The 22,729-nt window shown below is 43.8% G+C and overlaps 1 protein-coding gene across 4 annotated transcripts; it reads left to right on the top strand.

Annotated features, from left to right (window-relative positions):
• Positions 1 to 220: 220 nt before the first annotated feature.
• On the top strand, positions 221 to 21,616 carry ZBTB21 (zinc finger and BTB domain containing 21). 4 transcript variants are annotated; one of them, XM_074534221.1, is made up of 2 exons: positions 221 to 238; positions 13,437 to 21,616. In XM_074534221.1, exon 2 carries the CDS (start codon positions 13,450 to 13,452, stop codon positions 16,624 to 16,626), a length of 3,177 nt encoding a protein of 1,058 aa, XP_074390322.1. In that variant the 5' UTR covers positions 221 to 238; positions 13,437 to 13,449; the 3' UTR covers positions 16,627 to 21,616. The 4 variants fall into 4 exon arrangements, with proteins under 4 accessions (XP_074390322.1, XP_074390304.1, XP_074390317.1 ...); XM_074534203.1 differs by lacking the exon at positions 221 to 238 and adding an exon at positions 1,716 to 1,854; XM_074534216.1 differs by lacking the exon at positions 221 to 238 and adding an exon at positions 2,562 to 2,691.
• The last annotated feature ends 1,113 nt before the right edge of the window (positions 21,617 to 22,729 follow it).

The following is a 22,729-nucleotide window of genomic DNA, read 5'->3' as shown; positions in this document are numbered from 1 at the left end:
GCCAGAGCAGTTGTCTGCACAGCACAGCAGAGCAGGGAACTCTTCCAAAGAGCTTTGCTGGGGTTTTGTGCTGGCTCACAAAGCCACACTCCCATCAGGGCACGAGTCCCTGAGTGAGAAAAAACCCCACTCCTTTCACAAGCAGCTTCCCCAGTTTCCAAAGCTACCAAAAGAGCCAGCAATGACAAAACAAAGCCCCATGATCTGGAGAGGGGAAAAAGGAGCCAGACTCAGTAAGGTACATCTCCTTCCCTTACGTGGGTTTTAGCCCATTTGCAACAAAACCTTGGCAAAAAAAGAGGCTTAAATGCATCCCTAAAACATTCCAGGGATTCTACAGCTGCTTCAGAGTATTTGTGACTTAGGTGGGATATCTGAAAGCACACTAAAAACATGTATGGGATTAGATGCTAATCTCTAGAGCTGTCCTTAATGAAAAAATAACACGCCAGATTAGCTTTCGACAAAAACAAGAGGAATCTTGTAATTCTTAATTTCTATTTTAATACTTGCATTTTGACACATAAAGCCCTATTCAGGTATTTAATTCAAAGCGGATAATCACGATGAGAAGCCAGCCTAAAGCAATGATAATGGCCATTATAATTTTTTTTCAAATCAGCAGCTAGAAAGGGGCTGAGCCAAAACCCAGCGGGATCTGGGCATGTGTGTCCCTGGTGGCAACAGAGGGTGGTGGCCTTTGAGGGACAGTGGGTGGCTTGTGAGGGGTATGGTGGTGGCCTTTGAGGGGTTGGAGGGTGGCTTTGAGGGGGACAGTGGGTGGCTTTTGAGGGGGACAGTTGGTGGCTTTTGAGGGGGACAGCAGTGGCTTTTGAGGGGTTGGAGGGTAGTTTTTGAGGGGGACAATGGGTGGCTGTTGAGTGGGACAGGAGTGGCTTTTAAGGGACACTGTGTGTTTTTTGAGGGACACTGGGTGGCTTGGGAGGGGTTCCGTAGGTAGTGAATGGGATATTGGGTGGCTTGGGGGACTCAGTGACTTTTGATGGACACAGTGGTGGCTTTTGAGGAGGACAGAAATGTCAGGGGTTGGGGGGTTGCTTGTGAGGGACACAGTGCGTGGCACAAGGCACGGTGCTTTTTCACAGACCACACTGGGCCTTACCCCTACACTTAAAAAACACAATTATAATAACAATAATCACCACAATAAAACCTCACGACGAAACAATTACAAATGTCGGTGAATCGCGGGTTCCCCTCACACCCACAGCACACAGGCGGGGGGGGCGGTTGGTGCCGGTTACCACAGCGGAACCTCCCGAACCCCTCTGTCCCCCGCCACACGGACCCGTCCCTCCGTGTGTGTGTGTGTCTCCTCCGTGTGTGAGTGCGTCTCCCTTGTGTGTGTGTGTGTTCTCTCCGTGTGTGTGTGTCCCCTCCGTGTGCGTATCCCCCGTGCCGGGCCACCCCCACCCGCGCGGCGGCGGCGGCGGCTGCTGCCTCAGTTTCCCTGCGGCGGGGCGGGCTGAGGGCGGCGGCCGTGGCGCTGCGGGCGGTGCTGCCCGCGCTGGAAGGCGGCCGGCCGGGCGGGCTGTCGGTCGGTCTGTCAGTCGGTCGGTCGGGGGATCCCCGCTCCATTTCCCCATTTCCCCATTCCCCCCCGCCGTCTCCCTCCCCCCCCGCCGCGCCGCCCCCTCGCCCCCCGCTCCCCCCCGGCCCGGCCAATCGCGGCGCCGCGCACGTGACGAGCGCTCCCCGCGATGACCTCATCCCTCGGTTGTGGGATGACGTCAAATTCAAGATGGATGGAATCACGGCGGCGGCGGCGGCAGCGCGGGCTGAGCCCTGAGCGGCGGCGCCGAGGGGGGCGAGCAGGGGGGGGCGGCGGACAGGGTGAGTAGCGCCCGCGTGTCGCGCCCGTCCCGGGGGCTGCCCGCGCCGCGCGGGTCTCCCCGCGCACAAATCCGTCTTTTCCTGACGTAACTCTGAGGTGTTTTTTTTTTTTCCTTTTTTTTTTTTTTTTTTCCTCTTTCCTCCTTCCCCCCCCCCCCTTCCTCCACCGAGCGGGGATGCGGCTCCCGCACGCATGCGCCGGTTACGAAACTCTTCCCCCCGTCCTTGGCGGGGCGCGGCGCAGGCGCCCGGAGCGGGCGGGAGGTGCCCGCGGCCGCAGCCGCCACATCGCCCGCCCCGCCCGGGCCCGAGCCCCGAGGGGGAGGCGCGGGGGAAGCGCTCAGGGCGCATGAGCGCGGCCGGCAGCGATGGAAGGAAGGAAGGAAGGATGCATGGAAGGCGGGGAGAGGCGGGTCGGGAGCGGAGAGGGGGGAGCGGGAAGAGGCGCGCCGCTCTCCGGCTTCCCCGGGCTGTGGCGCCTCAGGAGCCCGTTACCCGCTGCAGCGGGGCGTGAGGGCCGCGAGGGTCCGGCCGCCGCAGGGCGTGAGGGACCGGTGGTGTGAGGGACGCTGGGGACCGGTGGTGTGAGGGATAGCAGGCACCAGTGGTGACAAGGAGCGGCCGCCCGAGCGGTGTGAGGGACCGGCGGGCCGGCGCATCCCCCTTCTCCGCCGGCGGCGGCTCCGGGCTGTGCCCCCGCTGCCATCCGAGCTCTAGAACGAGCGAGAGGCGCCGGGAGGGCCGTGACTCGGGGGTACCGCGGCTCCTCCCGGAGTGTCTGGAAGGGAGACGCGTTTCATCTCCCCCAGCGAGGTACCCGCGTGTCAGTGCAGGCAGGTACCGAACCTTGTCAATGTCTGTCAGTCTAGAAAGGGGAGATGTCCGAGGATGGGGTCCGGCAGTGACTGGGAGCCGATGCACAGACATTCCGCCTCAACATAAACATAAGAACTTTGCTGTGCGGTGAACGAGCCCTGCAGAGATTGCCTAGAGAGGCTGTGGAGTCTCCCTCACTGGAGATACTCCAGAACCATCTGGACACAATCCTGTGCCGTGTGCTCTGGGATGAACCTGCTGGATCAGGGAGGTGGGAGCAGCTGACCCACTGTGGTCCCTTCCAGCCTGACCCATTCTGTGGTTCTGTAAACAAAGTGTGGCTCTGCTGCTCCGAGCACTCTTGGGCTGCATTATTCATCAGCAGGATGAAGCACATTTCACAGCCAGGTGGGGAAATCCTCAGTGGTGGGCTGTGCAAAAGGTTGTGGAAAGTGTTTTACCTGCTCACAGCTGTCAGAAAGAATTTTGCTATAACCCTCTGTAAAATCCACACTGATGTTGTGTTCAGATTGGATGAGGCTCGTGTAAATAAAAAGAAGAAAAACTTCAAGGAGTTACTATTAGACAGGAAATAATTGTGGGATGTGTGTGTACTGAGTAATCCCATCTTAATAATTAAATAGCAATTGCTTTAGTAGCTCTTCCTTTTTATTTTTGTAGTTGGACTCCCAGTGGAAGTAACAGGTAGGTAGGCTGTACATACCTACAGAAGAGATTGTGATGAATTACACAATCACAGAGCTTTTTGTGAATACACTATCTTGTAGTTAAATTAATATTTTATCCTTAGATAAATTTATATGAAACTAGATATTTTTAAATGTATTTTTGTATGGGAAGTCTTTTTGATACTAAATCAGGAGTAGTCAATGCACACTGCAGGTAAATCTAGTACTGTGTTATGTGTAGGTTTAGTGTTCTGTTCTGACTTTGCTCAAACTGACAAAGTGCTCTGACTAAAATTTTCCACCAGCATTATGCTGATCCTCTTGAGGGGAAGTTTGGACCAAATTTAAGCAACTGTTTTTATAAACCCTGTTAGCAAAAAACCCCAGATTATGTGGCCATCTCTTGGGTGGAGGGGATCTGACATCCCATTCTCTCAGATGTGTGTCTCACCCATATGCTGCAGAGAATATTTTATTTAGCTGTGGAAAATCCACCCATCCTGGCTGGATTGTGACCATTTCAGGAGCTGCCATTTACATGTTCTCAGTAGGGGCTTGCAGGGAGGTGTCACAAATTAGAACCTCTGAAGTTTTCACCATTTGTGAGCTCCCTTGATTCTGCTTTGATGTTCAAGGTGCCTTATCCTTTAGAACACCTTAACATTCTTAGTGAATATAAAGCAGGCAGCAGCTTTTAGAAAGTTCCCAAAGTCCTTTTTGTGCTGTACATTCAGTGATAAATGTGAAGTTTTGTGCCTGCTGTTCCCATGTGTAGGTTCCAAGTGCCAGGGTGATTCTGTGCCACGTCCATCTCACACTGAGAACCCCCTGGATCAGTACAAGCTGGATATTACTGAGAAATTAACTTTTCTGAGCTCATGGGGGTTTTGTGTGTGATGCTGGAGAATATTTGCACACAGAGAATTATGTGCTCTGATCATCTGGCTGATCACACTTTCTTCAATATTATTAGTTCAGGGTAGACCAACCTTTGGATTTAAAAGGGCAACTTGGCAGAAAGCCTTGAGCTTTCTCACTCTATTGAAGCTGTTTTGTTTTGAGCTTCAGGATGTGAAGCAGTTTCTGTTAAAAACCAACCCTCTGGAGCTTTCAGGGTTTTGAAATTTGCTTTATCTGCAAAAGGGTGATAACTGCAGAGTGTGACCGAGTGTGGACTCGGAGGGGAGAGGAAGCTGAGCTGTAGTCAGCACAAGGTTTGCTCTGCTCTGGGAGGGGCTGTGCTCTGAGTCACATGCTGCAGTTGCAACAATTTCAGCTCTCATTAAACTTTTGAGCAACTGAGTGCCTTCATTTTGAAATCTGTCTCATGTAATGATCTGAGATCCTCAGAAAGCAACAAAATTCTTCAGAAGCAGCAAAGTCATAGAGAGACTGCAACATGCCTTGCTTTAGAATAAGTGTTCTGTGCAGGAGGGGGTTCCTTCCTAAATATTTGTTGTAGGTTACTGTTAGTCTTTGTACTGTAGTGTTTCCATTTTTTCCTGATAATATTAAAGACATCAGTTCTCTTATATTTTCTTTCAATCAGCAGTGAAATAAAAATAAATTTGTTGTCTTTTCTTATTGACTGCTTTTTGCTGTTCTGGAACAGTTCAGGCATGTTTTGTGAACAAGGAAAGAAAGTGTTGGGCGAGTCTTCAATCTTCCTAAACTCCTTCCATCCCCATCAGTTCACCAATCTTGCTGTCCATCACAAATATAAGTTTTGAAATCCCCTGGTTAATTGTTGAGAGGTTTTCTCTTTGAGGTGCAGTGAAACACCACATCCTCCTTGTGCAAATTCTCTCCATGCACTCTGTGATAAAAACACATGAAAAATCCTTTGTCCAAATATTTTTTTAAATGCCACAAAACTTTTCCTTTGATAGTAATTTGTATACAACTAAATTGCATTCTTTGGGGGAAGGGAGAAATATTTTTCCCTTTTTTGTCTGGCAGCATTAATCTCCTTATCCAAGGTTTATCCTACCTCAGTACTGAACGCTGTGAGTAACACTGAGGTTGCAATTCATTCTCATCAGCCTCTGACAAGGTGTGGTTACTGCAGGGACAGTTCTGGCACAGGGCACAGTGAGTTCCCCTGCACCCCCTCACAGCCTGCTCTGGACACGGTTGTATCTCCAGAGCCCTTCTGAAAAACAGAGTACTTGGGACAGCAAAAATGCCTCACAAAGCCCCTTTTAATGTCACTTAAGAGCCATGGAAGGAAAAGCAGCAGAGTTACAGTGATTTCTCATCACTGCCACACTCTGCCATAACCAAAAGGAATTTGTTTATTCCATACCAACACATAACTGAGTCCAGTCCTTCAGCTGTTGAGGTTAAAGGCCAGATTTCCTGGAATTCCAGTAAAAATATGACCATCTCAATTCTCATAAATTCTTTTGGGGAGTGAAGATATAAAAATACAGTGCTCTTGTTCATGGAGCTGGATTTTTAAATTAATTTTTTTAACTATATAAGACATAGTCTACCTTCAGTTGCTTGTGGACTGGAGTAAACTGAAAATCTCCCACATGCTATTCATGAGCTTGTAAATCTCTTAAGGTAAAACTCAGCTGAAATTGCTGTTGTCTTTCCTGAGTCATCTTCCCAGTATCTTGGCCAGAATCAGTGATGGCTGAATGACATTTCTTTGGATCCCTTCAGTGAGAGGAAGATACCTGCATTCCCTGAATCATAACTTTCTCACTTGGAATTTTTTAGGCTCAGCATTTTTATATTTTTTTATATTCTACATTTTTCAGATTAAATATACGACTTTTCCCCCTCATGTCTCATTTTCTTAAAGAAACCTTAGTGTAAACACTATTCTGTTGATAGAAAAGTAGCTTACAGGGATGTTTGGCTTCTCTTCCCATCCAAAATACACTGTGCCTGTACAAAGCACCATTATAGTAATAGAAATATGACCACAATTAGGGTTTGACATGTTTATTACACTAGCAAAATTTAAAGTTGTATGTTGATAATTTTTTAATGTGAATTAGGCCTGTTAATGTCTCATCTACTAAAGCAGATGAGTGAATATTACTCAATTTGATAAGTTTATCTCAGCATTGCCAATAAAACAATAAAATCAATGTGTAGAAATAGTACAAGTGAACACATTTGGTCTACAATTCTTCAAATTTGATGCAAAAAAATGCAAATATTTCTGGAGATGAGATTACTGTAGGTGTTTAAATCTGATGGCCATCAAGCCTTTCAGACTTGACCCATCAGAGAGTTTATTTGCAACATTACAAAGCAAACATTGCTTTGCATTTTGCATTACAAAACAAGCATTTCAAGGGAATGAAAGATGAAGCACTCCTAGGGAAAGGTGTTTTTAAACTTTTTAATATTTTGATTTAGTTTACAGCCATTTGGAGGCTGAGTTACACATCTTTTATTCAAGTCATGGAAGCCAGGAGAAATACCACATTGTGTTTGATGTGATTGAATCTTCACTAAATGTTTCAGGAAGAGCTTTGAGAGCTCTCAGGCAGCATTTCCCTGCCCTGGCCCTTCCATCCTGTCGCTGGCTGCTCCTTGCAGGAGCCATCCCTCCTCAGACTGCTCTGAGATGAAATTGCACCCTGTGGTGCTGCTGGCTTGTAAACAAGAATGGCAATGACAAGAGGAGCTTTGTGCGCTGACATTCTGTCGTTTGCTGCACGTCAGGGGGAGCTATTTTAAGTGTCAGAACGTGCAACTGAGGCTATGATGTGAATGTGAAAAGTAGCCTCTCATTTCTGACTCACTTTCATGTCTGTGTCAGGTTAGCTGCTAATTATCTGTCTAGAGCATAGGGCAAAATAGACTGCAGAATATTCACACTGGAAGGAGGTTTAGATTAGATATTGGAAACAAATTCTTTACTGTGAGGGTGGTGAGGCACTGGCACAGATTGCCCTTCTCTGGAAGTGTTCAAGGCCAGGTCTGATGGGGCTCTGAGGAGCCTGCTCTGTGCCCATGGCAGGGGTTTAGAACTGGATGGTCCTTAAGGTCCCTTCCCAAACCATTCTGTGAATCTGTGATTGTAAAATTTCTTCATTTTCTCTCCCTAAATTTCTGCTTTTATATGAGTGGAGGATAAATAGGTAGAAATTAGTCCATCAATTTCACACGCTGGCAAGCATGCTGTTAATCTGATTTTATGCCTGTCTTCATGCCAGTGAGTCTCTCTGTGCTGCTGACCTATTGGAAATGAGAAACGTTTGTCTTCATGGAGAGTTCACAGTGCTGTCTGCAGGGGAAAACAGCCACAGCAGTGAGATCTCATTTCATTACATCCAGCAAGACAGAACCCCCAAACATGCAGCAAGAGATTATTTAAGTGTTTAGGTAGAAAAATATTCTAGAAATGCAAACAATATTGCTGTGTGGGTTTGCAGCTTTTACCTCCAGGTTTTGGGGGTGTATAGGGAGATGTGCAAATCTCTATGTGCTGTGGAAGAGTATCTGTGTTGCAAAGGCTGTTGATGGGAGAAAAGACATTTTATAAACTGTTGTCAAATTCAAATAATAAAATCCAGCAGAGGGTCCTTGAGTAGAAGCTTAAGCAATGGAGGTTCCTTTTTCATCTGGATTTGTGACAGACAAGTAGGGGACCTTTCTGCTCTTCTGATGTCTGAAATAGCACCAGAATTGTCAGAGCCATCAGATCCTCAGCAAAGTACTCAAGTGAATGCAACATTCTGCATTTTGCAGGGGATGCCCCGGGAAGTCACTTGTACTTTTGGGCTGAGTCTTACAATCCATATTTCTGTGCTTTCTTTAGTGGGTTTGTCCCTTCCGTGTGTGTTTTACCTGTTTAAACCTGTTCAGTCTCTAATGTGTGTTTCCTCCTTCATCCTCACATTCTCTGCTTCCCCCTGCACTTCTTGCAGCCCTGGCACCTCCTTGCTGCAATGTTGCATCTCAGGGTGGGTTTCAGAACATCCTCTTTCCCACTGCCCCCCAGCTGTTAATGGAGCTTCACTGACAGGGATTTCCTTATTGTGGAAGTCAGAAGGCAACATCAACATCTCTTTGTTGCTCATGTATTTGAGGGTGCAGCTTGCACTGAAAGCACACATAAATATCTGCCTGATCCTGTTCCTTTTTCATCTGGACTTGTGACAGACGAGTAAGGGACCTTTCTACTCTTCTGGTGTCTGAAACAGCACCAGAATTATCAGAGCCATCAGATCCTCAGCAAAGTACTCAAGTGAATGCAACATTCCTGCATTTTGCAGGGGATGCCCCAGGAAGGCACTTGTACTTTTGGGCTGAGTCTTATAATCCACATTTCTTTACTTTCTTTAGTGGATTTTCCCTCCCATGCTTCTTGTGTGTTTTCCCTGTTGAAACCTGTTCAGTCTCTAATGTGTGTTTCCTCTTCCATCCTCATATTTTCTGCTTCCACCTGCACTTCCTTGCAGCCCTGGCTGCAAGGTTGCATCTCAAGGAGAATTTCAGGACATCACCTTTCCCACTGCCCGCCAGCTGTTAATGGAGCTTCAGCTGACAGGGATTTCCTTATGCTGGAAGTCAAAAGGCAGCATTGACATCTCTTAGTTGCTCATGTATTTGAGGGTGCAGCTTGCACTAAAACCACACCTAAATATCTGCCTGATTCTGTCTGGGATATTCCAGCTGTAAAGTTGGTGGCTCTGTTGTTTCTAAAGGTGACATTTCAGATGGAGGAAGCTGATGGAACAAAGAATGGGCAGGTGCCTGGCTCCTCTTGCTGGAACCCTGATGCTCATTTGACCTCTCAGTGAGCTGATTAAGCTGCCTATCCTAGAAAACAGCAAACATATCTAAAATTCTGGAAATATTTTATTTCTTTTTGTTCCCTGCCTAATTTTGTTCACTGGGAGATCAAATGAGCAGAACTGGTGAAAGGAAGGGGAGAGAAGCACAGGGCTGGGAGGAGATGGGAGAGTAAGGAACAGAGGAAGGAAAGGGAGCTGCCACTTGAAAGGGAGGTTGCTGTTGAAGATCAATAAACTATTGGGCCTAAGATTAAGCTTTTTCACCCTTCCCTTGTGAAGAGCTCTCCTGAGATTTCTTTTATTTTACAAAAGTTATTTTGAAATAGTAGAGGCACTTTTTTCTGTCCTTGTTCAAAGTATAAAATAGAAACAATGCTATACCAAATGGTACTTAGGCTTTTGAAATCTGGTGTTCTGAGATCAGTGGAGGGCTGTTGAAGGAGGAAATTAGAGGCTGGAACATCTCTTTTACAGGGAAAGGCTCAGGGAGCTGGGCCTGTTCAACCTGGAGAAGGGATGACTGAGAGGGCACCTCATTAATGTGTATAAATTAATCTAAAGGGGCAGTGGCAGGAGGGTGGACAGGCTCTGCTCCGTGGTGCCCAGAAACAGGACAAGAGGGAATGGGCAGAACTGATGCCCAGGAAGTTCCACCTGAACATGAGGAAGAACTTCTTCCCTGTGCAGTGACAGAACTGGGACAGATTATCCAGAGAGCTGTGGAGTCTCCCTCCCTCTCTGGAGCTATTCCAGAACCATCTGTACACAATCCTGTGCTGTGTGCTCTGGGATCCTGCTGGAGCAGGGGGTTGGACCTGGTGACCCACTGTGCTCCCTTCCAGCCTGACCCATCTGTGATTCTGTGAAGGCTGACACTAAAATCTCTTCTTGGCTTCACAAAGGTTCCTGCTGCACTGGCCCATCCTGGGACTGGAGTCTGAGTTTAGTCACTGTTCCTCCTGAGGACCAGCAGCTGCTGTGGCATGAGGCACCTGCCCCCACACTGTGGGACATTTCCTGATGTGCTCCTGCTGTTTCCATGATGTCACCTAAACATCATGGAACAAAAGAAGAAAGCTTTGTTTCCAGTCAGCAGTGAAGGTGGCTGGAAAAAAAAGAGTTAGAGAGAATAAAAGCAGATTATCTGGAGGAAAGATCTGAGGTAGCTAATCACAAAACAATCTACAGCTGAGCAGTAGGAGTACTCAAACACCTGGAACCAAATCTGGTGTTTCAGGAGACTGCCAGGGTTGTGTATCTACGCAAGCTTTTGTGTGGGGCTCAGCACAGGCAGCCAGGCACTGGCTTTGGGGAACCAGTTCTTGTCTCCTATGGCTGTTCCTACTGCTGCCTCTTCAGTTATGCCAGTGCAGTAGTTCCTGATGTGGTTCACTATAAAAATCAACCAGCATTTGGAAAGAATTAATGTTGGGTGTTTATTTATTGTCTGTTCTGCTACGTCACACGGGCCTGCAAATATTTGTACTGGCACAGCTGAAGGAGGAGTGACCTGCAGTGTGCAGGTAAGGTGAACACAAGAGAGCAGGGATGACTTGGATCAACTTTATTATTGAAAAGTATTCATGTAGTGAAATTTTAACACATTGACTCGGGTATTCTTTGAGTTGATGGTTTTTTTCTACTTCTAAATATTTCAGGCTTTCACATGATCTGGGTAAATGTCTTGAAATGGCGCTGTGAAACAGTTCTGGTGGTTTTGTGCTATTGTTTGTTTAATTTCTGCCTGTTGTGTCTAAAGGCTATTAAGCTGAAAGTCAAGCCCTTGAATTAGGAAATACCAGGATTAAAGCTGCCTTTGGAGGATTGATTTGGTCCCTTGCCATTTGTGTGCATTGCAGCCTTGGTTACTGTTAAAGTGACAGAGTTAAATTGCACCGTGAGTGACTGCAGGGATGTTTGTGTCTGCGGTGTTTCATGGGATGAATTGAAGTTGTAGGAATGAAGAAGGAAACTGTGGCCAGAAGGATGGGTGACTGCTGGATTCTGCTTTAGTCCTGCAGATTTTACACCACTCTCTGCTGGTTACACTGCACTGCTGGGTTATGTGGGCAGAGGGACACATAGTAATTACATGGTGTTTACTCTGCCAGTCTGAAAAACACAAGGGCAAAGCAGATTAAAATGAAAGATCTTAAAATATTTCAAAACATTTGACTAATACTCTATTTCCACTGTGTCCTTGAAGTGTGGGTTGTGCAGCAGCTTCTGTTGGGTGTCTCATCACCACAGTTAAGAGTTTCCTAAGCTCTGTTATCTGCTACCTCCATTTACCTTCTGCAACTTGCATCTCAGAGGAATCACTTGAGTTTGCAAATTCACTTTCTTCCAGGTGAAGGGAAAGATGTTCTCCTGGAGCTCTTAAAACTCTGTAATTGTTAATGGCTGCTCAGACCATGAAACTGGACTAGGGCCAGCCACACTCTGCCACTTTAAATTGCAGTGGCATCCACAAAGGAGGAGGGCAATGAACCTCCATCCTTACACCCCCACCTCCATCCTCCCAGTGTTCTTCAGTAAAACATAGAAAGCAAAGCAAACCAGATTGCTTTCTCAGTTTGAGGTTGACTGCACTGCTTTTTATAGATGGAGGTGTGGGGGAATTATGCATTATAGCTATCGAAGGTGAATTAAGGATAAATTAGTGTTTATGAAATGACACTGCAAGGCACTGAAATACTCGGTAAAGACTGATCTGATGAGGAAACAGCATTCTGATTTTGCTGTTGCCATGTCACTATGAACTCATTTGGTATTTTTAGGTTTAGAAGTGGTAGCTCAGTCCTTGATGTGATCAGTGCCCTGAGACACTGCATGCAGCATCCTTTAAGTCATTTCTCAATAAAACCAATTCAGACTTTGATCACTTATACCAATTAGTTTTAAGATTTACCATCCTCATTTGTTAACCGTGGGGTTGTAGCTTCTTAGTACAGTTTTTTTTTTTTATTTTGATAAACTTTACAGTTCTGCTTGTAAGCTGGTGAACAGAGAAACCTTTTTGTTGTAGTTGCATGTATCATGTATAAATGAAACTAAAAACTAGTTTCTCAAATCAGCTGTAAAAGTAAGAGAATTGCTTTTAATAGATCCTGATTTGTTTTACAACCACCATGGAGGTAGTGAAGAGTGTGTCCATGAAAAAAATAAGAGAATTTAATATCGTTGATTTCTCTATGTGTGTTCTTGTGCACAGACATATAAATTGCAACTCCTGCCATTGAATTTATTTATTTAACTTAAAACCTGGTTATCTTCTTTTGTTAAGCTCTCATCAGGAGCAGTATAGTGAGTTATCGAGACATATGCAGTATGGAATGGGCTGTGTTTTGAAGCACATGGATCATGGAGATTTCTGCACTGCAGCTTAATTTGTCCTTATTGTACTCTTGGATGCAGCCATGGGTAACTGTTCCTCACATATATGGTTTGTGGGCATAAAGTGCTCTAATGCTAATGAATGAAACAGGGATTTCAGTTCTTTGATTGCTTTTTATCCTGAGCAAAGCAATGCAGGGGTACTTCAGTGAAAACTGACATTTCCCAGAAACCAGATCCTGGTTTTCCAAAATCCCATTTCCCAGAATCCAGTGCAGTTTTAAGTGGCACATACAGTTAGAAGTAGATATTAACAGCACTTATTAAGCATAAGTAAACACAATGAATTTACATTACAGACAATAATGCTGTTTCCTTCTCCCTTCCCAGTATTAATGCCCTTTCCATCATCCTATTAAAAGTGACAACAAAACCCCCTAAATTTGTGTAGTCAGCAGGAGACTGTCAGGGTTGCTTAGCCTCAGAAAGGTGAGTTGCTATCACTAAGCTTTATATACCTGATCCAAGAATCCAGAGTTTATCAGTCCAGTTGTCAAGATAGATCTTTATAAAGCTGAAGCAGAGAAAGAGATGATCAAGAGTGAAATGCTTGAAGTGTTCCTCCCTGTAGAGAGGTGTATTACAGGAAGAGAACACAGCCCATCCGTCCATCTATCCGTCCATCCGTCCATCCATCCATCCATCCCGCAGTTAGTTAGGTGCAGTATCCTCGGTGTAAGATTAGCAATTAAAAGGGTTTTTGAAAGTGGGCAGATAAGCTGGTTCTTCCCATGCCTGTGCTTTTTTGGAGCTGCCAGTGGTGTTTCATTCCCAAACCTTTCCTCCACACAAGCTGTTTCTTCAATTGCTGTTTGGTGCTGGTTGAGCCAGGTTGCAAAGTACAGGAGATGTGTTTGTATCTAACAGTTCATATAAGGCAACCTACAGCTTGTTGTTGTTGTTTGTTGTTTTTCAGGGACACCAGAATCATGGAGGGGCTCTTGCATTACATAAATCCAGCACATGCCATTTCCCTACTGAGCACCCTGAACGAGGAGCGTCTCAAGGGACAGCTGTGTGACGTTGTGCTGATCGTAGGAGACCAGAAATTCCGAGCTCATAAGAATGTTCTGGCTGCCAGCAGTGAATATTTCCAGACTCTGTTCACAAATAAGGAGAATGAGTCTCAGTCAGTGTTTCAGCTCGACTTTTGTGAGCCAGATGCTTTTGATAATGTGTTGAACTACATTTATTCTTCATCCTTGTTCATTGAGAAAGGCAGCCTCGCAGCAGTGCAAGAACTGGGCTACAGCCTTGGAATATCTTTTCTTACAAACATTGTTTCCAAGAGTCCTCAAGCTCCTTTTCCTTCTTGTCCTATGAAAAAAATACTCTACCAAGATGAAGATGAAAGTAGTTCTCAGAAGAGAAGTGTCATTGTCTGTCAGAACAGAATTGAAGCACAAGCGAAAAGCGTAAATCAAACACAGCACGACTTAAGCCATACTCCTAAACCTTCACCCTCTGTGGCTGTCAAAGCTGGCAGCAGACCACAGGTAACAAAACCAACTGAAACCCTTCACAACTTATCACTGACTGAAAGGAGGTGGCTGAAAGAAGGCCCTGTGAGCTATACAAAGGTTCATGAAACTTCTGGAACTGTGGAGGATCAGAGCAGAGGTGCTTTAGTGAAAAGGAACATGGTGCTGCCTCAGATGTCTTTGGCAGAGAAAGAAATGGCAAGCGGTGAGCCAGGAAGCAGCGCTCAGCTTCTGAGAGGAAAGGTTGCAGAGATGTCATTGAAAAGACCACGTCCACCAGTCTTGTCTCTGCGTGGGGCAGCGGAATCCACGTTTCTGTTGCGAGAGGCAGGAAAAGGAAATGGTCAAGGGGAAGACAGGAATTTGCTCTACTACTCCAAGTTAGGGCTGGTAATCCCATCTAGTGGGTCTGGCCCAGAAAACCAAAGTATTGACAGAAGTGGGCCCCTTGTAAAAAGTCTCCTTCGAAGGTCACTTTCCATGGACAGCCAGGTTCCTATTTACTCACCTTCTGTTGACCTAAAACCTGCACAGGTATCCTCATGCTCCTCACCGGGAACTAACGATTCCCAGAAGACATTTAATGTTGCATCCCAAAAGTCATCCTCGAAAGAGTCATCGGAGAAGTCGGCCTTGGATGAGAAGCCACAGGTAATACACCCACATCGCCTTAGGTCTTTCAGTGCCTCTCAGACAACGGATCGGGAGGTGGCTTCCCCTCTCTCGGAGGTGAGGATCAAAACTGAGCCCAGCAGTCCCCTCTCAGATCCTGCTGACATCATCCGAGTCACAGTGGGTGATGCTGCAGCATCGGCAAACAAAGACTTTGCTTTTAAAACTGAGGATGATCGTAAGGAACCGAGCAGACTTCCAGCCAAAAGGAGGTTCCAGGATGATAGGAGGCCACCATTCAAGAAGCTGAAGGCGGATGAGCAGGGTTCTCCTGGCTCAGAAGAGAACTTTGAGGAAGGCTCGAGCCCCACGCACCTTGATGCTGATTTCCCTGATTCTGATGTCAGCAAAGATGAATACAGCGAGATGGAAGAAGCAAGACCAAATAAAAAATTTAAATGTAAACACTGCCTTAAAATTTTCAGATCAACAGCAGGTCTTCATCGCCATGTTAACATGTATCACAATCCAGAGAAGCCCTATGCTTGTGACATCTGCCACAAGAGATTCCACACCAATTTCAAAGTGTGGACACACTGCCAGACACAACATGGAATTGTGAAGAATCCCTCACCAGCTTCCAGTTCTCATGCCCTTTTGGATGAAAAATTCCAAAGAAAACTGATCGATATAGTGAGGGAGAGAGAAATCAAAAAAGCTCTGATTGTGAAACTGAGACGTGGCAAGCAGAGCTTTCAGGGCCAGTCGGCTTCCCAAGCACAACAAGTCATCAAAAGGAATTTAAGGTCGAGAACCAAAGGAGCCTATATTTGTACCTACTGTGGGAAAGCTTATCGTTTCCTCTCCCAGTTCAAACAGCACATAAAAATGCACCCTGGGGAGAAGCCCATTGGAGGGAATAAGGCTCCCAAGCAGAAAGATCACATTCATATTGAAAACCCCGTGGAAAACAAGGAGGTTTATCAGTGCCGTCTCTGCAATGCCAAGCTCTCCTCGCTGATTGAACAGGGAAACCACGAGCGACTCTGTAGGAACGCCACTGTCTGTCCTTACTGCAGCCTTAGGTTTTCTTCTTCAGAGCTGAAGCACGAGCATGAGAGCAAGTGTGAGTACAAGAAGCTGACTTGCCTTGAGTGCATGCGCACCTTCAAATCATCCTTCAGCATCTGGCGCCATCAGGTTGAAGTTCACAATCAGAACACAATGGCTCCATCAGAGAACTTCTCTTTGCCCCTCATGGATCACAATGGAGAAGTCACCAGTTCCTCACGGCTGCCTTCGCAGTCGGAATCCAATAAAATTAACAATTTTGTTGCTGCAAAGGAGGACGGCGTGTTCAGTGATTCGTCAGAACAAATCAATTTTGATTCTGAAGACTCTTCATGCCTGCCTGAAGACTTAAGTGTTTCCAAGCAGTTTAAAATCCAGATCAAAGAAGAGCCTGCAGATGACATAGAGGACGAGGTCACCGAAACGAGCAGGGAACCCAAGGACGTAGTCTCCAAGAAAGATCCCAGTTTGTGGCCCTGTGAGAAGTGTGGGAAGATTTTCACCTTGCGCAAGCAGCTGGAGCGGCACCAGGAGCTCCTGTGCTCGGTGAAGCCCTTCATCTGCCACGTGTGCAACAAGGCCTTCCGAACCAATTTCCGCCTCTGGAGCCACTTCCAGTCTCACATGTCCCAGGCTGCAGAGGAGTCCACAAACAAAGAGCCTGAGATATGTCCACCAGCCAATTCCCCGTCACCCCCACCCTTACCCCCACCCCCTCCTCTGCCCAAAATCCAGCCTCTGGAGCCCGACAGCCCCACGGGCCTGCCGGAGAGCTCGGCTGCTACTGAGAAGCTGTTCGTGCCGCAGGAGTCGGACACGCTCTTCTACCACGCGCCGCCGCTCTCGGCCATCACCTTCAAGAGACAGTACATGTGCAAACTCTGCCACAGGACTTTCAAAACAGCTTTCAGCCTCTGGAGCCACGAACAGACACACAATTAGCTTTAAGAGAAGCCTTGCAGAGCTGGTTTTGGGGGGCTGTGTTCAGGATCTCAGAGGCCTGCCACATAGACTACAAATTTAAGAGGATCAAAAGGATGATGGTGATGATGGAAAATCTGGAATTTGTGATGCTGCTTGGATTTGAAGATTAGGGAAAATTATAACTTGGTTAGTAGGTAGAAAGCAGAGTAATTTAAAATATTGTGGTCTGGGATCTAATAGTAAGAGAATAAATTTTATTTTATTTCATTTGACACTGAAATACAATTGCATCTGGATTGTATGCATGGATCTTCATCCCGTGATGTTGGTGTGTGCGTGTGTATTATATATAAAGTTACATATTAAATGAAAGAGAAACAACAATTTGGATTCTAACTGTGAGTGTGAAGGTTCTACTTATGGTAGTGAAATACTGTAACCAACGTCATAATTTGTTTTTCCAAAAGAAACCCACACACACAAGCTCCATGTAAGTGGTTGCCATGCACTGGCAGTTTGGGAGGAAGTGGATGGAGTGTCTTGCTGTATTGACTTAGGTCTTAGAAACCTTTAGCAATAACAAATAAACCTCAAGTTTGAGTAATCTTGATGTTATTGGATACAAATGTTTGCTATTTTAAGGGAACATAGAATTGTTTTGTTGTTGTATGGAACTTGTGCAAATTAAAATAGAATCTAAGTCAGCAATATTATTAAGATTTTATATAAGAAGTAGCAGCAAGTCTGCTTTCAGCCATTTAATTATAACTTTCTAAGGAAAATTGAGAGAGGGGTACTTTGCTTTATATAATGTCCCAAAGACTAATTTCCTACGGATACTTGGGTAGCTGAAGTCATTGTGTAACAGCCATCATAATGCAAATGGTACTGTTTATAACATGAACTGAGGTTGAATGGATGTCAGACAAGTTTCATAGTTTTGTTTCCACTATTTGTACAACTGTTTGTAATTTTAACTACAAAGGAATGTATAACTATTAAATCATCAAGAGAGAGCTCGTTAAGGGACAGAAGATGTGTTGTGTTTCTAAACACAAGTAACAAGCTCAGCCATGAAGTACAAAGATATGTTTTAACAAAACCTAAAAATGTAAATATTTATATAGACACCTGTATAAATGAAGAAATATGTATTTGAAATTTGTATTAAGCGTACATATCCAGCTCAAAGCAGAGGAGAAAATCACACTACAATCACTGCATTTTATGGATACAATGCATAAAGAGTAGTTCTTTCTGCTGCTTTACTCATATGTGACTGTGTTGCAATTTTCCAATTTGTTGAAAATTGTGGTAATAATGGGCTGCAGATATTCTGTGTGCTTCCGTTATTTTACCTCAAATGGCAACTGGAGCATTTAGTGTAAGTAGGATCACACATATTTACCAGGAGCTATAGTAAGGGTCCAATTTTTTTCTGTAAGTCAAGGAAATATTTACCCAGAAGTAGGAGGTGAACCAACAGTGAGAAATTATTTTGCTAGAATTTTAACTTAGTGGAGGGGTGGTGGGTTGGAGTGAACATAAATGATGCAAACTGTGTTTATGATCCTGACCAACGTTCCCCCTGCAGGGCTGGGAGAAGGGGGATGTAATTCCAGCCTGCTGAGTCAGAGCCCAGTCTGTGTCCACTGAAACCAGCAGGAATTTGGTCACCATTTCAGGGGGAGCAGGAGTGAGGCTTGAATTCCCTGTGTAACCATGTGTGTTGTTTCAGTATCCCAAGTTCAAAAGCTAAAATTGCAAGCTGATGCTGAGATTCAGCAAAATCAAGCACAATTTTAACTCCTAAGAATCTGAGGGTGGGCACCCTTAGGCACACACCAGATTTTTCTCAGTGAAAGCCAAGTGTGCCACCATTTTTTTTCCCAACAGATATTTAACTATTTTTCCTGTAAGTGAAGTTTGAAAGAATCAGCTCAGGATGGACCCCTGATTTTTTTCAGCTACCAAAAAAATTGCAATGTTATTTTCAAGCCTCTTCTGCTTCGTTTTTCTTATGATCTAAAATTGCTACTAGACACCTCTGAAAATAACATGTTTTTCTTTTTTGTCCTCTTTCAGGCAAACTGTGGCTGAGTTTGATTAGGCTGATTTGCTTGAGTATCAGTTAAACTCTTTCAGTGGCATTGCAGTTGAAACAAGGTACTTGCTTAATAGTGACATTTCCACTTACTGACTTTTTTATTCCACTTAATAAAACCATAAATTTCTTTCTTACCAGAAACAATTTCAGAATAAAATGGTTATTGCACTTAAACCTGGTTTTAAGAATCAGAAAAACATAAAGCCTTGCTAAGTACCCTTTATATATGTTTTAAAAAAAAATCTGTGTGTATAAAATATGAACGTGTTTTTGTAGAATGGTTCCTAAGTTTTCCCCAGTTATTCTTCTGCACAACAGCCTGAAAGTTGAGCTACAGCCTTTTAAAATTCAGTGTGCTTTCTGAAGGAAGGTGGCATCCAGCTCAGCTGGGTCACAGCCATCTCACTTCCAGCTGGGATTCTGCTCTGTGCTCTGGTGATAAATTCTACACACTTTAAATCAAAACCTTGTGCAACATCTTTGAAGAAACCCTAACCTTTTCCTAGTGTACTAGGTATTATAAAGAATCCATTAAATATTTTTGGTCTAAGTAGCCTCCTAAGTTTTTCTTCAGTTGCTTTGGTTTTGAGGGGTTTTTTAAAGTTTTGTTTTCCACTTTGAGCGTGTTCTGTGTGATTATTATTTTTTTTTTTTTACATTTGGTTCCTGTTGTTTAGTAAAGGAATTCAGGATCTCTAAAATTTAAATATGAGATGTTTATATAGCAGTTCTGGTTTTCTATTAGCTTTTATACAGTATCTTAAAAAGCCCTTGATAGAAGTGTTTATTTTGGAGGATATGGAATAAATATGCTTCCACTTATATAACTTTAATATATGTCTTAAAATTTAAATTATGGGAAAAAATGTTAGTTGCTTGTTTATAAATAAAGGTCTTTTGAAGAGTGTCTAGTTTGGCCACAGCCAAAATAAAAGGCAAATTTATTGATGCAAAAGCCTGTTTTCATCATATTTTGTTTAATTTTATAGCTGTGTATTGAAGTGACAAAAAGTTAGAGGTCTTGTTAAATATAAAAAAAGTGTTTTGCTTTTTTTTCTAAAATTTGTGACAGGAACATGCAGATGTTTTAATATATAGATTAGAATCTATAATTCTGTCCTTTTTTTGCTATTTTTATAACCTATCAGATAAATCTCAGAGAACTATCCTGCTTCAGTGGGAGTGAAAACTAGTGTTGCATTTCAGGGGAGCAGTGTTGAGCCATGAAATGTATTTTGGTTTGGGACTTTTTTTTCCTTTCAGGCACTGTGTTGGCAAAGCCTCTAAGCCTATCTTAAGTCCATAAAGATCAGTCTTATTTTGTTTTTTTTTTTCTTAAATTGTTCTGTGCAAGTTCTTTGCTGAATTGGGACCATGACCAGCCTTGAAAGAGAGCAATGGCAGCAAAACACAGGAACCAGTGACAGAGCTGTCTCTGGTTTTGGGTTGTTGGTGAGGGAGAGTGAAACACCCCTGGCAGGTGATGGAGGAGATAACCTGGTGGAGAGGGTGAGCCCAGAGTTAGTCTGGGCTGCTCCAAAAATGAGATGTTGCATTATCTGTGACCCCAAGCAGCTCTAAGAGACAAGACAGGGACATCCAGGAGGTTTTGTTGCCTGATGTTCATTTTCCCCAAGTTGGACACGTGGGTTTGCTCCAGAGCTCTGCGTGCTCTCTGTTGCTGTTCCAAGCTTCCAGTGTTAAATTGAGTTCCTCCCATGGGATAAGGACAGACTATGCCTAATTTCTTGGCTCTAACAGTGAGGCTGCAAATATCTGGCATGAGCCTGTAATCTGGCATGTGCCTATACTGTTCAATAAAATTGTTTACATTTTCCTACCAGATTTAGGTAAAAATCAAAACAAGCTTAGGGGGTTGGTTTTTGTTGGAGTTTTTTTTTATCTGTTTGTTTTGGTTGGGGTTTTTTTTATTGTTGCTGTTATTGAATCAGTGTTAAAATATTTTTTTTTCTGTTGTTGCTGAACACAGCCTGATAGTATTTTTAATGTTATTGATTCTTGTTTATTTAAAATGACTCGTGAAAAACTGTACTGTAACTGCTCTACCAAAAGGGACACTATCAAGAGAAAGGCTGGATATAGGAAAGTAATATACCTATATTAGAAATACTTTATATTAATTAATAATATGGAAGAAATTTTAAAATTGAGTCATAACACTTGAGCTGCTTGGGCATGAAAATTCTATTATGGGCAGCCTCAGTTTTTGCGAGGATGTCTGAAAAATGTAACTGAATTCTGTGGGTTGAGCTGATTTTTCATGTTGCTTTTCCTCTCACTATTCCAGAATAAAGGACTCAGTCCTTTTTTTTCCTTTTCCAGACTCTCAGTGATACACATTATCTTTTAAAGACACAAGCTTCCCACTATTGCAGCAGCAGCTTTAATTCAGTTATGTACAGAAAAATCAGAACAAACCCTCTTTTACAGCGTGAAGTGCAAAATACACATAAAGTACATATTTTGAGGCTTATTCTTGACAGTGTCCTTTTTTAAAAAGCAGGAAAATGGGATCACTTTAAGTTCTTGGGTACAGGGGAATAGTTTCCTACTAGAAATTGGAATTATCCAATATATTTTCTAGAGAGTTTTCCGGTTAGTTACACAAAATCACTTGTCATTTTAAAGGATTATAGAAGTAAGACAAGCAACTCTGGGTTTATAATCCTGTATACCTTATACATTCTATATCTGTTCAATACACCAGGATGGGTTTTTACTTTTTTTAGGACTGAGACTTAATAGCTTAAGGCAATTTTTTCTTTAATGTAATGTAAATCCATTGCTGCTTTGTACAACTTTTCTACTGTGTGGTTTCTTTACTTAGATCTTGACTAAAAAATGTTGACGTCCAATAAACTTACACTTTGTTTCTTTTGAGTCGCTGTGTCTTCTACTGGAATCTCTTGGCAGAGGGTGTTGTTATTGTACAAACCATTGTGTCTGCAGGGTAGGAAATGAGTTTGCAAGAGAGCATCTTTTGTTCTGTTTGTTGGATGTAAGTGCTACTTGTACATTACTAAAATAATGGGGAGTTGTTTGTTTTAGTAAATGCCTCACTGAAGCTTTTACTGGAAAATACAGGAAAACCAACTGCTCCAGACAATCCCTTAAAAACTTGAGCACAGCCCAAATCCTGCTTCATGTGCAATCAGTGATTTGTGGGAGGAAGTGTCTCCATCTATAAAACTGGACTGAACCAGATGTTTGAGAAGACACAGCAATATTTCTGGTTTTGCAGCACGCATCCAAAGCAGTTTTGCTGCATAAATGTCCCTCTTCAAAACCCTGTGTGGGGTTCACAGGGGTCCCAGGAAAAGGGAAGAGACGAGGATCTGACTCCATGTTTTAGAAGGCTGGCTTATTATTTTATGATATATATTATATTAAAATTATATATAAAAACTATACTAAAAGAATAGAAGAAAGGATTTCATCAGAAGGCTAGCAAGCAAGAAGAAAGGAATGATAACAAAAGCTTGTGTCTGACTGAGAGTCCAAGACAGCTGGACTGTGATTGGCCATTGATTAAAAATAATCACATGAGACCAATCAGATCCACCTGCATTCCACAGCAGCAGATAATCATTGTTTACATTTTGTCTCTCAGGCCTCTCAGCTTCTCAGGAGAAAAAGTCCTAAGGAAAGGATTTTTCAGAAGATATCATGGCTACAAAACCTTCTGTGTGGGAATGTAGTATGTGGATTCCCATAAAGCAGAGAATGAGCTTTTTACTTTTGGGAATGGGATTTACTCAGTTCCTGTCTTCACAGTAGGTGTGACCTGTCTTTGAGAACACTTAGGCCAGTTTTCTCAACTTCTTGGACTCCACATCTGCTGGTTTTTGCAGTTTTTTCCACATTTTTGCCTTGTGCAGTGTGGTTGGACCCCCTGACAAGTTTCACCCACATTTAAGAGAGGGGACAAGAATTAATATCCCAAAAGAGGGTCTCAAGAATTAATATCCCACAAGTTTCATGCAAATCCCTGCC

Source organism: Zonotrichia albicollis, chromosome 2, assembly GCF_047830755.1.
Source record: "Zonotrichia albicollis isolate bZonAlb1 chromosome 2, bZonAlb1.hap1, whole genome shotgun sequence".
In the NCBI taxonomy this organism is placed as follows: domain Eukaryota; kingdom Metazoa; phylum Chordata; class Aves; order Passeriformes; family Passerellidae; genus Zonotrichia; species Zonotrichia albicollis.
Note: the sequence above shows the minus strand (reverse complement) of the source record. Positions and strands in the feature narration are given on the sequence as shown.

What these genes read in the sequence shown, in the direction of transcription:
- ZBTB21 (XM_074534221.1), top strand. Translation starts at nt 13,450, where the DNA reads ATGGAGGGGCTCTTGCATTACATAAATCCAGCACATGCCATTTCCCTA.